Source organism: Miscanthus floridulus, chromosome 8 (genome assembly GCF_019320115.1).
Source record: "Miscanthus floridulus cultivar M001 chromosome 8, ASM1932011v1, whole genome shotgun sequence".
Classification (NCBI taxonomy): domain Eukaryota; kingdom Viridiplantae; phylum Streptophyta; class Magnoliopsida; order Poales; family Poaceae; genus Miscanthus; species Miscanthus floridulus.
In genome coordinates, this window is record NC_089587.1 from 173,741,217 (window position 1) to 173,756,411 (window position 15,195).

The 15,195-nt window shown below is 53.3% G+C and overlaps 1 protein-coding gene across 1 annotated transcript; it reads left to right on the forward strand.

Annotated features, from left to right (window-relative positions):
• Nucleotides 1-14,266: 14,266 nt before the first annotated feature.
• Nucleotides 14,267-14,983, forward strand: LOC136470197 (uncharacterized). The gene is made up of 3 exons (XM_066468121.1): nucleotides 14,267-14,353; nucleotides 14,610-14,766; nucleotides 14,844-14,983. Exons 1-3 carry the CDS (start codon nucleotides 14,267-14,269, stop codon nucleotides 14,981-14,983), a joined length of 384 nt encoding a protein of 127 aa, XP_066324218.1.
• Nucleotides 14,984-15,195: the final 212 nt, after the last annotated feature.

Genomic DNA, 15,195 nt, shown 5'->3' on the forward strand with positions numbered 1-15,195 from the left:
GAACCTATGGATGTCATCCCATAGGGAGTCATTGGGCTCCTGCTGGCAGCTCTTGAGGTCCCAGGAATTCCTAGGGTGGACATACATCCCCTAGAAATTCCCGATGAAGATCCTCTTGAGATCCACCTAGTCGCGGATGCTGTCATGCGGGAGGAATTCGAGCCATGCTCGAACATGTTCCCCCACACAGATGGGGAGGTATTGAATGATGAAGTGGTCATCATCCACTCCTCTAGCTCGGTAGGCGAGCCAGAAGTCTTCAAGCCATATACCGAGATTCATCTCCCTAGTATATTTGGCGACATTGGTAGGCGGTCGGAAGTGCTATTGGAACGACGCTCTCTAGATGCGACGGCCAAAGGCCCATGGTCCTAGGCCATCCGGGCTAGGACTTCGGTCGTCTGGTTGGTGACTATGCCTAGGGTGCATTTCCCCGCTCCCTTCAATGGCCCAGCCGAGGCCTATGCCGCCTACTCTCACCGTCGCATGATGGAAGTCATCATCATCATGGGCTTGATGTTGATTATTGATGACACTACAAGCGTCTCGGTTTGGCCTGAGGCATTCGTGCATAGGTGGTCGGTGTGGAGCGGGTGCTGAGTTTGGCTGTTTTTCAGCTGCGGCCACCTGTTCCATGCCCGGCGACTGTAGTGGTGAGCGGATGGAGTGATTAGACTGGTGCGCCCCCATTCCTTTGATGGGGAGAGAGACCGCAAGTCAGTGTCGTGATGTAGAGCTCTTCACCTATTGAACGGCGGCGGTTTCCACCAGCGCCCGAAGGATCCGGTGGATCGCCTGTTCCTAGGGGTCGCCAGGCTCAAGAAGGCCGCGTAGAAGCATCATCATAGCGGCAATGTTCTGGCCAGCCCGAGAGAACTACGGGGGATCGTTTCCCCTGTCCATAATGTTGTGCTAGACCTAGCGGGCATGACCTCGGGCGCCGCTTGCCGGGTTACGCACACGTGGCATAGCGTGCTGCGTCGAGCGCGTTGGCGTAGGTGGCGGCTAGCTCTACCGCCTTTGTCATAGCTCCTCACTGTGCTCCTGCGCACGTGCGAGGGCCTCCACACAAGGGTCTAGAGGGGTGTTGTGGTAGAACCACCTAATCTAATGCCCCCTTAGAGTACTCGTCTTCCATTATACACTAAGTACTCAAGGGAGGACACCAAATTGTGTGGTTCCATCGAGCACACCCCAAGGGAGAACCTAAAAATCCACATTTTTCCATCAGGATCACAAATGAGAGAATAAAGCTTACATCATTATTAATTATTTCTTACATCACTTTTCATACAACATCAGAGTATGATATTTATTATTTATAATAGCGGAATATGAACATGTTATCAGAGTTATGAACAATTTAAGTTAACAGTGGAATATAAACATGTGATTAGAGTTGCATCGAAAATAACATCTATTCATGACATGATGAAGTATTGATATATATAAACTATGACAACTGATTATAAAACTTCCATTTAAAAAACATTTAGTGAGAGTTATAAATAAAGACTATGATTGCAGTGTAAAGGAATCCTCTCTGAGCCCACTAGGAGAAATCCACACACAAGAGTCAGCTCTAGCATCCGCCTATCACCTGCAATAGGGGAAATAAAACCCCGAGTACTCAATTGTACTCAACAAGACTTACCTGATAGGAGAAAAGAAAAAAGACTCCAAGGAAGCATTACTAAGCGTGTGTCCTTATATTTAATTTTATTAGCAGTCATCATTAGTTTATTAACTAACCATTCTATGCAAGCATATGTGCTACTTTCAAGCAAGTGGTAAGCAATCAGAATCATTTTACCATCTTTAATCTTCCAGTTCTTACTACGGTGCTAGAATGTAGACAAGTCGTACTGACATGGCATCAATTTGCGAATCAATGAGCCCAGCTGGGTACCTCGAAACACACGCCCCACTTGTACCTCAGGCACAAGCAGGACCAACCCACTACCCTCCTATCATGGGGTCCAGGTCCCCATCCAAACTTAGACTCTAAGCCCCTGCTCCTGAGTCCTAGACTCAGAGCGGTGCAAGGACCTCCACCCAAAAACCATCATGAAAGTCAGTCCAAAAAGAGCCGAAACCCATCACAAGAGAGTAACAAGTCTTCCCTACGCCCATACCCAAGTATGTGCTCAGGATAATAAGTCTGTGACTTGCCTAGAGTCCAATGCAATGGCCGGTCCTTAACCGACACAGACGGGGAAAACAGTGTAACTAAGCTATGTTCCATTGGCCACAGGACACAATCTCTTACACCCACCAATACCTAAACCATATCCCTACCCGGTCTCTATTTTTCCTTTCCATCATTTTATCATGAGTGATAATAATATAGTAACAACAATAATATATTTCCTATCTCTCGCGAGTGATAGGCAATCACTCGACTTCTATCAGAGTCTTGTAGCATAGCAATCTACACGATCCTGTCATACTAGTAAGAGTCATAGAATAAAGATTTATATATGTAAGTGGGTTTCATTTAACTCCTTAAAACTTAATGCACAAATATAATTTAAAGTACAGAAAAGTAGGGGTTATGCACCGGGGCTTGCCTGGGTAAGATTTAATCAGAAGTTAGCTTTCCATCATGGCGACATGATCTCCAAAAATACCATTTCTCCAGCAACTCCCGATGATTTCGTGATCCATCAACATCCCTATTATGATATGCAATGCGATGCAATGCAAAGACGTAATTAATCAACTGCAACCGTGACTCGTAAAATACGATTTACGCCTTCCAAGTTAACGAGCAAGTTCTAACGACTAATGTACCAATCTACGTATCAACATCATCGAGAAAGGTGTCATTTCCCAACAAGTGTTTTAGTTATACAATTTCAAGGTGTTTCTTTATCCCTTTTTACTGATTTAATCTTTATTCGAAATAGGGCATTATTATCTATCTAGCAAACTAATTATTCTGGAGCTACAAAAATTACCGGGAGCAACTAATAATATTAGTAATTTACTATAAAATTTTTAGAGTGAACACTATGACCATTTTCTCACAAAAATTCCCACAAGTTCACATTCTAACAATATTAAACATTTTAAAATAATTAGAGCAACCCTAAAAACATATAGGCTTATGCGAACAAAATACACTATCAGGTAGATCATGATTTTAGAAACTTAACAAAATCGATTTCACAATTTTTGGTTATCTACACAAATTTATCTTAAATTTACCCATTTATTTCTGAAACTAAATTAGCTAAATGTTTTCTAGAACGAAAAGGGCCGACTGCCGCTAAGCAGCCCAGCAGCCCCAACATGGCCCGCGTGGAGCGGCCACACGCGTAGCAGGCTGGACCAGCGAGCGGCCCGTGGTGTGGCGACGACAGGCCGGCCCAATGGGTGTGCGGGCAGCCCAGTCGTGCCAACAGTGGCCTAGGCGCGGGGACAGGGCATGAGCGGCCCAGCCAGCCGGCCCACGCGTGGCATAGGCGCCACGACAGCAGACCAGCCCAATGCGGACGAGCCCAAACCGACCTGGCGGTACTTTGGCGATGAGGCTCCCGAGTTTTCCTAGAATTAACTAAGCCCTATCTTGTAAAGTTATGAGTCAAGCATTTTTGCAAAATGAACATGATAAAGAATTCTATTTGTGCTTGAGTCCCTCTTCTACCTCAAAACAGAGCATCGCACGGGAGTTACTCCGCCGGCCAGTGTTGTCACGGCGGGGGTGCTACGGCGGAGATGGAGCGGTGCGGGGAGGTGAGTGGTCCACAACCGGGCTTGGCCTGGCCACAGCGCATACCGAGGTGGAGCTCAGCACGATGGCCATATGCGGCGGTGGCAGGGGAGGCGGCGACGGGAGGCCACAACGCATCGGGGTGGCTACGGGGCACGGCGGCTGGCGAGGCAAGCTCCTGGGCACCGGTGGAATATGGCGCACCCCCCGGCTAGACCTTGCTCATGCTGGGTAGGGTGCAGCGCCCTAACCACATGCGTGTGGCGCGGCGATGACCCGAGCAGGGACCACGACAGCTCCCGGCGACACGGCTACGGTGAGTGCGTGTGGGGCACAGCGGAGCCAGGGAAGGAACATGGAAGGGGTGGTGCTATGGGGCCATGGGGTTCGCGCATGCTCGTGAGGGAAGGCCGGTAATGGCAGGCATTGCCATGGTGGTTGCTCAGCAGTAGGGTGACCCAGCGCGGACGATGGCGGGGACGCACGATGGTGCGGCCACAATGGAGATGCGACGCGGGACCCGGGCGTGCTTATGCGTGTGACAGCGGGTAACTTCGGTGGGCCATGGTGCTACGGACAAGCTAGGAGGAAGGGCAGAACAGGCACATGAGAGGAAGAGCGAGGAGCCATGCGTAGGCTCGGGCACGCCTGCACGTGCAGTGGCAGGGCAGCGACATCGGCGGCTGGCAGCAAAGAGAGGGAGAGTGGATAGATCCATGTGCGCTCACCACTGACCATCTTAAACACGGCATGGGGCAGGGCAGCCTGGCACAACGTGGCCAGCAGGGCAACACGGCGCGACACGAATGAATTGGATGGTGGATGGATTCAGAGCAGGGGGATGCACCACCATATTCAAGGTGCCAGGACGACAGTGAGGCAAGGACAGCAGCTGCAGCTGCAGGGATGCGAGAAATCATGCAGCAGCTAAACACATGGGCGTCACATGGTTCTACTGGCTGCGTGCCTACGTGTGAGACAACGCGACGCGAATGTGAACAGCAATACATTGTCGACAACTCCAAAAGATCTAAACCCTATTGACTTCCACCAGTAACATTTCACGTGATAACTCATACTTAGGGTGTTATGTAATTATTTTGCGCAAAACAAATCGCCACAAACAACGCTTTAAAATATAATTTCTAATTTTTACCATTGACGCAAGAAGCTGGTTTTTAAATTTTAAATTCAATTTTTGAGCTGGCAAAAAACCCCAGTTAACAATATTCGTTCTCCAAAACCAAAGTTACATTTTCCTCTACACAACTTGTACTTCAATTTTTAGTTAAGTACCAATTACAAGTCATACTTTATTTTCGTTTATAAAAATTGTTTTTCATGCTTAATCAAATAAACAAGCCATTTGCTATTCATTTGCCCTAAGGCATTTCTAAGCACTAGTCCATACGTCATACTAACTCGTAGAAACAAAACCTCTAGGAACTAATTAACCTGTTGTTCAATATAATTTGCCAAAATTGACACTTTTAAATATAAGTTAAATTTTAAAATCTAAGAAAATCATTTCAGTAAATCCTCTTAGGTCTAAATCTAGATGCTAAGTGAGCTCATAACACTAGAGGTGTTACAGGTATGAGTCTGTAGAGACTCTGCTACCACCGACGGCTGTCCCAGAGTGTCTGCCATAGTGCACTCGTGGGACAGAGGGTGGCTAGGTGCCATGACGTCGCCGATGCTAGAGCCATCGCTTTTAACCTTGTCATCCATGAGGTCGTGGAAAGAGGCGGGAGCATAGCCCACCATCCCCACAAATTTGGATGTGAGAGGGGGTAGCGTCAATATCTTTCGGAGCCCCTGCGCGTACATGTTTGTGGGGGATGTGAGACCGTAGGGGAACTGATTGCATGGCGGTCATGGTGGGGACAATGGGGTCCCTCTAGAGAGTTAGCGAAAGATATTAAATAACGAGTAAAGAACAATATGTACGTTACTCACAGTGGGGTTTGAGCCCAGCGTGGGCTCAGAGCAAAGCGCAGGCATCTCGTCATTGAGGTCGCCGGCTGGCCCGGAGCCGATGGAAAGCGCTCCTCCTTCGATGGGCGCCGGGACAAGTGCCTCCTCACGAAGGCGAAGCACAACGAGCCGGTCGGCGATGAAGTCCAGGCTTTCGAAGATGAAGGCTTGTGATGGCTCAAAGATGGGAGGAACCCACATCCCAATAGGTGGGAGCATGGGAAACTCTAGCGAGCCAATGCGAGTCATATCGCTTGAGCCCGCTATGTCAAAGATGGCGGAAAGGTGGGCCATCCGATGATCAAAAAGCATGAACGTATGGCGTTCTCCCAATGGACGGTGCCAATTGTCGGTGCAAAAAGTGACCAACAATTAAATATTTGTCATTTTGTCGTACGTTATGATAGGATGTGGCCTAGCACTTAATGATACAGGGTTTATACTGGTTCAGGCAACGTGCCCTACGTCTAGTTTGGGTCGGTCAGTGACTTTATTCCTGAGCCTAGGTGCTCAAAGTTTGCTGTGGGGTTACAAATGAGTGGGAGTAAGATGGGGGGTGCTAGAAGTCCGGTCAGACCCTAGACCGAAAAGCCAAGAGTGACAGGAGCTCCTATGTGTGCTATGTATTGGAACGTATGCTCTGTGTAGCTTTAGGATGTCTAAAGCTACCAGAGAGCAGTGTTCTCCTAAATGGATTAAACGGTCATTTAAACTGCCAGTAAATGGTAAACGGTGGTAAACTGTTTTGTTTAAGGGGTAAACAGAAATTAAACGGTTGACTGTTTAAATGGTCAAAAAACGGGAAAACGACCTAAATGGCCTAAACGGAACGGAGATAAACGACATTAAACGAGCTAAACGGCTGTTTAAACGGCTGTTTAGGCGAACACGAGGTAAATCTAGTTCAGTTTTGTATGGATAAAGTTGTATACTTAAGTTTATTATATTTATAAATGTGTACACTTGAGATGTTACATGCATAAATATCTATATTTGGTTCTTTTCACATGCATAAATATATATACATACCAAAATAATTGATTTTTACTCGGATAAATATGTATAAATGCTAGAATACTTAATTTTTTACATGCGCATATATAATTATATGTTTTTTTAAAGTACAAAACCGTTTAGACCATTTAACTTCGTTTAAACACCGTGTGAACAGCCTAAATGCTAAACGAAGGGCGAACATGTAAAGATCATTTACTGTTTAGGAAAACATTGGCAGAGAGTGAGTCGGAATGATCTATCTGTTGTTCGTTGTCCATCGTCTGTCCTCATTGGGAGAGGGCACATCCAATTTTATAGATGAAGGAGATGGCCTTACAAGTGAGAGAGAGAGAGAGAGAAAGAGAGTGTGTGTGCTACCTAGTCTTGTTGCCCACGCCGTTGGGTACAAGACGGTTTGTCGGCGCCCACAATACTGTTGACGCCCAGATGCATATGGCAGGCTCCATCATGTTCCTCTAGTATGGCAAATGTCGGTGCCTACCATACTGTAGGACAAATGTTGGCGCCCACAAAACTGTTCGTGTTCTGACATGTCTAGAAGGTTATAAAGTACCCTTCTAACATGACCCGACAGTACTATCCTACAGGTATGCAGGGTATGGTCCTTAGTATTACAGTTGATTTGAGTGCCTTACCTTATCTGCTCCGCCTGATTTCTCGGGTCCTCACTGAGCGAGCGTCCCCGTTCGGTCATTCCCAGTCGGCTCCAACCGCGTCGGTCAGAGAAAGAGCTATAAGTAGAGGTTCGGTGTACTTCCGATCGGAGAAGTGGGTCGGAGTTAGAAGTGAGCATTGTCCTCTCCTTGGCTAGGTCTTCTAGTTGGAGAAGCGTGTTACAGAACCGACCAATTTATAAGAGCACAAGTACAAAAACAATTGCCGAAACAATCAATTTATCGCACTTGAGCCCATATAAACCCGGTAGTCAACTAAAATCTCGAAGGATTTCAAACCAACTTGCATACAACTAAGATCACAGTAATTCAACATAACATATCATACATTACAACATTTCACAGACAGTTTGCAAATAGGTTACATCACCTCAGAGTCATCGTTATTACAAAACAAGTGTTGTAAAATACGTGGAAGCAAATAGTTTGACTTACACACCCGAGTTCAAATACAAATACTGGTTTGCTGATCACAACCCACAAAAGCATTCGGATAAGGGAAATAGAGATCATGCCCATTGTCGGTGTTTCGGACCGGGGGGTCCTCAACCGACTAGTGAATCTGAACTGCGTGCTCCTAATCCCGGATGGTGATGCAAAGAGACACAAGGTTTATACTGGTCCAGGCAATCGATGCCCTACGTCCAGTCTAAGAGATCAATCTTGTATTCCTTGCACCAAAGTGCTGGTAGTAGGGGGTTACAAGCACGGTGAGAGAGGGAGCTAGTCCCAGGTCTTGGCGAGGTGTCATGTGGGCTGCTTGAGACGTTGCTCTCAGGCGGCTAGGATGTGTATGTGTGTGTGTTACAAGGTGTTCTTCTCCGTGAGTCCTCCTCTAAGTGGCCCAAGTCCTCTCCTTTTATAGTTGAAGGGAGGACAAGGACAGTACATGTGCTAACTACACGGCGTCGTGCCAACAGGGGTGGCATGTCTGAGCCCTGTGGCCTATTCCTATGGCGGCGTGGTTGTCAGAGTGGTCTGTCCTTGGAGCACTAGGGCGGCATGCTGGTCCCATCCGATCCTGTGCGTCATGGGAGCCCTAGGACTGCCTCGGAGTGGGTGCGGTGGTGAACGTGCGAGCTGCTGTAGACTGACTATGTGCAAGACCGAGGCTCGGTCGGTGCTGAGGCTGCACCACAGTGGGGGGTCTCAGCGGACATGAACCCCGAGATAGCCGAGACCTTGGTGCACAGTGCCGAGGCCCCAAGAGGGCGGCTGATCTGGTGCGCTGGCTTGGAGGCGATGATGACCCGGGCCAGTTTGTCCGTGCAATGTTGTTTTCGAGGCAGGGATCACGGGGCATAGTGTAGTGTGGGCGCTGATCGTGGGCGCAGCGTCAGAACACAGTGGCCGGTAATCCCCGCCATGCCCTGTCCTAGCCGGTAAGGCGCTGATGCGACCTCAGGTCCCGTCGGCCATTCTGCGGTGTCGAGCCATCGTCTGGCTGAGATTGCGGGAGTGGTTGACGTATTAATGGGACATGACGTGCTGTCGGGAGGGTCGGTCAAGGTGGGGGGCATCGGGCTATGGATGAACCAGCCTCGAGCGATACGGAGAATGAGGCCTCACACGAGACAGAGATCGGACTCCTTGCCGAGGCCTTCCGCGAGAGGCCTCGCGCGAGGCGAAGATTGCACTCCCTGCCGAGGCCTTCCGTGAAAGGCCTCGCGCGAGGCGGAGATTGTGTCAGGACGCCAAGACCTCCTGTGCGAGGCTCAAGGTGGGGCGGAGAGCCTGGTAGGCTCGGACGTGGCCGGTGAGGAGCCTATGGCTTAGCTTCTAGCTTTGCTTTCTGATGGGATTTAAGTGACCCTTTTGATGTTTGCTCGGGGTACCCGGTTCTATGGTACCCGATAGTAGCCCCCGAGCCCCTGGAGGAGTGCGTGCACTCTCCTGGGGGTTTGCCGAGGCTTGGTTTACAGCCGCTCTCGTAGGAATTGGGTTTTGTTTCTTGAGGTTTCGGTGGGTGCGCGCGAGTGCACTCGCTGGGTGTAGCCCCCGAGGCCCTGGAGGAGTGGAGTTACTCTTCCATGGGCTTTTTTCATTTCACGTTTGAGTGAGGAGTTTTTATCGTATTTGCCGAGCCCACAAGTGCAAATTCGGGTCGCGGGGGTCCCGGCGAGGTTGCAGGAAAAGCCCTCTAGCCTCCGCACAGAGCGAGAGGTCTGTCAGGGGTCCCCCTAGCTTTTGGTACAACCCTCACACTTCCTTTTTGCTCGGAAGGAGGGGTGGAATGTGCCAGGCTACCCTCGATGGGCACAAGCGTGGGCACTTCCGGTGAGCTGTTATTGGGTGAGTCCGAGTGGAGGCCAGTGCCCCGTTCGCTAGGGGACGGCTAGCGGTCCAGAGACACACTCCAAGAGTACCGGAGGGTTTCTCTAGTAGGTGCCGAGGCCATTTGCTGGGCCTCGGTGGCTCAGTGCCTCCCTATGGTGGGATCCCATTCAGAGACTTCCCTGCCGGCCTCAGAGACGACTTAGGACGCCCCGAACGATTGTTCACTCAGGCCTCGGCCATTTGTAGGCTCACCCCGAAGTCGTCCCTGACTCTGTTGCCCTTTATCGTATTTGTAACAAAACTTCTAGCGCGAACTTAGATCGTTTGTCTTTGTCTTGGGCGCAGGAAGAGCCCCCAAGCCTCCGCCCAGAGCACGAGGGCGATCAGGGGTCCTCTGGCTTTTTTATTCGACTCTCTCATGTCCTTTTCGTTCGGATGGAGGGTTTGTTAGCCGAGCCCATTCAAGAGCGAGCCAGAGCCGCTGGGTCTCGGCATGGTTGCAGGAAGAGCCCCTAGCCTCTACACGGAGCGAGAGGGCCATCGGGAGCTTCCCTGGCTTTTTATATGCCCCTCGCGTGTGAGGGTTTGTTTGCCGAGGCCCCTTTGGGCGCGAGCCTGGGTCGCGGGGTCTCGGCATATCTACAGGAAGAGCCCCCTAGCCTCTGCACAGGGCGAGAGGGCCATCAGGACCTCCCCTGTCTTTTTGTATGACCCTCACACTTCCTTTTTGCTCGGAAGGAGGGTTTGTTTTGCCGAGCCCCTTCGAGTGTGAGCCGGGGTCGCTGGGTCTCGGCAAGGTTGTAGGAAGAGCCCCTTAGCCTCTGCATAGGGCGAGAAGGCCATCGAGGGCTCCCCTAACTTTTTGTATGACCCTCATGCTTCCTTTTCGCTCAGAAGGAGGGGTGGAATGTGCCTCGCTACCCTCGGTGGGTACTAGCGGTGGCACTTCCGGTGAGCTGTTATTGGGTAAGTCCGAGTGGAGGCCCATGCCCCATTCGCTAGGGGATGGCTAGCGGTCCAGAGACACACTCCAAGAGTACCATAGGGTTTCTCCAGTGGGTGCCGAGGCCATTCGCTGGGCCTCGGTGGCTCGGTGCCTCCCTACGGTGGGATCCCATTCAGAGACTTCCATGCCGGTCTCGGACACGACTTTGGGCGTCCCAAGCATTTCGCTTGCTTGGGCCTCAGCCCCATATAGGCTCGCCCGTGGTCGTCCCTGACTCTGTTATCCTAGGGCGGCTATCGAAACCTCTTGGGGCCCAGCATTCGAACCCCTAGACCATAATAGGCTCAGAGCCTGGTTCCTTCATATGAAAGGAATAGGCCAGGGGGAATATCTTCCCCATTGGCTCGACAATGGGTGGCGCGCCTTTTGAGGCGGTTTCCTAGGGAGGCGAAACGACGCCTGCTGCCGTAGTGGCCGAGCGTGACGTGGTGGATAGGATGTAACTGTTCTCGCATTTAATGAGAAAGACGTGGGCGCGTGGGCCAGTGAAATCGGCTCATGGTTAACTGCATCGGATTGGGGGGAAACTTCCCCGATTTCGTTGCTCGTTCATTTCGCCTTCCCCCTGCACAAATACCCAAAGAGTCTCGCCCCTCCTCACCTTACCTTGCCTGCATTAGCTCTGCCTCCATCGAGCCATCGCTAGAGCAGCGGGCGCCGGGAAGAAGAGGGGAGAAGAGCGAGCCTAGGGAGAAAGCGAGAAAAAAGCGAGAGCATGGAAGAGAGAGAGAAAAACTCACCGCCGCATTCGATCCCTCCATCGCACTCATGGCCGGCGACATCGTCGTTGTCGAGGCGGACCCCTAGGATCCGTCGGATGTTACCGAGGAGATGCTTCAGTCGCTTGTCGACGGTGGACTCCTTCGCCCGGTGACGAACCCCACTAGGCTGGAGTGGATTGCTCCGTACGGCGAGCCAGAGCCGAGGCCTCACAACGGCTATGTCGTGAGCTTCATCTCCTTTCACGAGTGTAGCCTCAGCATCCCGGTGGATCGGTTCATGCAGACGCTCCCGCACTACTACGGCGTGGAGCTCCACAACTTCAATCCTAACTCCATCGCTCAGGCGGCTATCTTCGTTGCTGTCTGTGAGGGGTATTTGGGGATTGCTCCCCATTGGGAGTTGTGGCTCCACCTATTCCGGGCAGGGCACACCACCAAGCCAACGGGCACGTCGGGTACGAGGAAGGCGATGAGGGCCGGCGGCTGCACTCTCCAAGTGCGCCAGGACCTCTAGCACCTCTACATCCCAGCCCAGCTCGTGTCCTCCAACCGCTGGTAGTACACAAGCTGGTTCTACCTTCGTAATGATGACAGAGGACTTCCCCCTTACACTAGGCGGATTGTGGGGAGCTGCCCGGAGAGATGGAAGTACGGCGTCCCGAAGGACGACCAGCCCAAGCTACAGCCGCTTCTAGAGGGGTTGGCGAGGCTGCGGGGCCATGGTCTTACCGTGGCTGTGGTCATGGCCGCCTTCCACCGCCGGAGGGTGCTGCCGCTGATGGCTCGGTGGCGGCGGCTGTTCGAGATGAAGCCGGGTGAGCCCATTGAGGGCATCCGGATGTCCTCCTCTGCCCTTTCTGATGAGGAAATTCTTTGTCAGGTGGGGGAGATGGTAGAGGCGAAGCTGAGGGGCGGCAACTTGACCCCTATCGCGATGCAGCCGTCGTGGAGGTTCCTCTCGCTGGTAAGTCATGTGCCGCCATAGCCTCCGAGCCTCCTTAGTCTCCCCTTACCCCTTGTTCCCTTATGCGCGTCCATCGTTCTTGCAGGGGATGAGGGACGTGCGTTCCTCTCTGCTGCCCATTCCCAAGGACGCGAGGTGGCGGGCGATCAACTACGTGCACGCCGATGCGTAGAAAAAACAAAAAGACGCCAAGGCGGCAAAGCGCACAAAGCAAATCCTCGCGCGCGAGGAGCTGGATAAGCGCCGTCGTCAACAAAGGAAGGATGGTCTCCTGTTGGAGGAGTCCCCGTCGCCGTCGCTGTCGATGGAGGCCTCGGACGGGGATGATGAGGGCGAGGTGGGGCGAGGTCATCTGGACCATCTCCCTGACGTAGTGGAGGTGGTGCTCGGGGTGTTGGCAAGCAGCCTGGCACTCCCGGGAGGAGGAGGAGAAGCGGATCTGGGGTCGGCGATTGCCCGCTCCGGGGCCAAGGCCGACATGCTCGGGGCGCGGGCATTGGGCAAACACGCCGTTAGCCCGGTGGGCTCGACGGCGATGGTGGAACAAGTGGCGGTGGAGGCGACACTACCGCCCCCACAGAGGACCGATGGGGCGCCGGGGTCCTTTGAGGACCGGCCAGCGCCGATGGACACAGAGGCGATGCCTCTGCCGCTGCCTCTGCCTTTGCGGACAAGGTTTGCCATGGCGAAGCGGTTGCTGCCCCGTTCAAGGTAGATGTTTTTTTTTGGCAGGGTCATAGTGCCTTCTGTTCGCCTTTTGGTCTCGCGCTGACCCTATAGGTTATTTTTCCTTAGTCGGAAGCGGCCTGCGGACGAGCTTCCCTTGGCGCCCCTTAAGGTGCTCAAGGCGAGCCCTGGCTCCTCTGCCCACTGGGTGGTGGAGGCACAAGCCGCTATTCAACGTGGCACGGCGTCGGCGAGGGCCGACCCGAAGGAGCCGGCCGCCCAAGGAGGGGCCGCCGAGGCGACCCCTACACAGACGAGGGAGGGAGTGCTTCCGCCCTGCGAGGGCGAGGCTCATGAGTCAGATGGGGCCGGTGTGCCCTTGGTTGTCGAGGCCCCCGAGGTCTCCGAGGCTGAGGCGACGGAGGCCAGGGCGCCCAAGACTATCGAGACCGCAGTGGCCGCGGTCGGTGTTTCCGCGTCCACCGAGGCCACTGTGGCGGAGGCCGGAGCCCCCGAGACCATCAAGGCCATAATTGCGGAGGCCGGAGCCCCCGAGATCACCAAGGCCGTCATGATGGTGGCGAGGCCATCTATCCAGGAGGTGGAGATGAAGGCGGTGAAGGCCTCGGTGGTGCCCTTGGTTCAGGGCCCGCCGTTGTTGCGACAGAGCGCCCGGGAGGCGGAGGTCTATCCGATCTCCTCCGACGATACTTCCCGGGCATGAGAGGTGGTCGACGTCGAGGAGACCAGTGCCGTGGAACAGCCGGCGCCGATCTTGGACGAGGGAAGCTCGGCCCTCGTGCGGGCATGACCTGAGCCTCGCGGGTGGGATCACCCACGGGTACTGTGGTGGAGCCGAGACGACCCTAAGGGGGAGCCTCTGTTTGCCCTTGAGGACGCAACCAAGGGTAGGCGCTAGGGCACCTTCGAGCAATACCGCCAGCTGGTGGAGTGGTCGCTACGGACGGCACTGTCCGTGGTGGCCGACGAACTGCCCGGAGTCGCCTAGGTTCGCGTTTTCCTTTCTCACGCGACGTTGTCTTTTTCTGGGTTTTGTTGCAATCAATGACCCCTGTTCTGCTTCCCCAGGAGCTCGAGACCTGGTCCCTTGGGAAGTCGGTCTTTCTCCGGTGGGAGAGGGGCGTCTAGGACCAGCTTCAGCGGCAGAAGGGCCTTCTTGCCAGCGCCAACGAGCTCTTGTCGGCGCAGAGCGCGGAGGTAGAGGACCTCCGCCTTCGTTGTGCCGACATGAAGGTCGAGGCGGCCACGGCCCAGACGCAGCTCGCCCCTCTGGCGGCGTGGGTCAAGGAGTTGGAGGAGGAGCTCACCCACATGGTCAGCGATCGGGATGCCATCAGGGGCCAAGCCATTGAAGCTACGGCCTCGGCCACGGCTCTCGTGGGGCAGCTGGGGGCAGAACAGAATGCGCACCAGCTGACAAAAGGTGCCTTGGATGAGGCCCTTGCTACAGCTGAGGCCTCGCGAACCGAGGCCGTGGTTTGGAGGGGGACGGTCGAGGGTGAGTTTTAGTCCCCTCATTTTGTTTTCTTTTCCTTATGTTTGCTCCCTAACTCCCTTGTGTGACGCAGAGCTAGGGAGTGAAGCTTCCAGGGCGGCCGAGGCTTCTCAGGTCAAGGCCCAGCACTTGAAGGAGGAGGCCGAGGCTTCTCGGGCCGAGGCCCTATGCTGGAAGGAGAAAGCCGAGGCCTGTCAGGTCGAGACCCGATGCTGGGAGCTGAAGGCCAAGGGTGAGTTCCGTGGGCTTCCGCTCCTAATTTAGGTTGTTTTTCCCTCACTCAACCTTATTCTGTTTTCTGTGGTGCAGAGTCAGAGGCGGAGGTTACTCGGGCAGCTGAGGCTTCTAGCGCGGTGCAGACGGTGCTCGAGACCGAAATCGAGGAGCACGAGGCGCTAAAACGTGCCGCCCTTTCCACCTGCGAGGCCTTGGAGGTTGAGGGGGTTTAGTCAGGTGGCTCCCTAGGGAGCCGTTTGATCGTGCTGAGCAGCCAGATGCGCGAGCAGCTCCAAGGAGCACTGCACATGGGTGTCAAGCACGCGCTAGCCGTCATCTCTTCTCACTACGTCGGCGTCGACCTCCCGGCCATCAGTGATGGGTATGTCCTGCCTGATGATGAGGAGGAGGCCGACGCAGCGGTCACGAAGCTGATGGAGGCGGT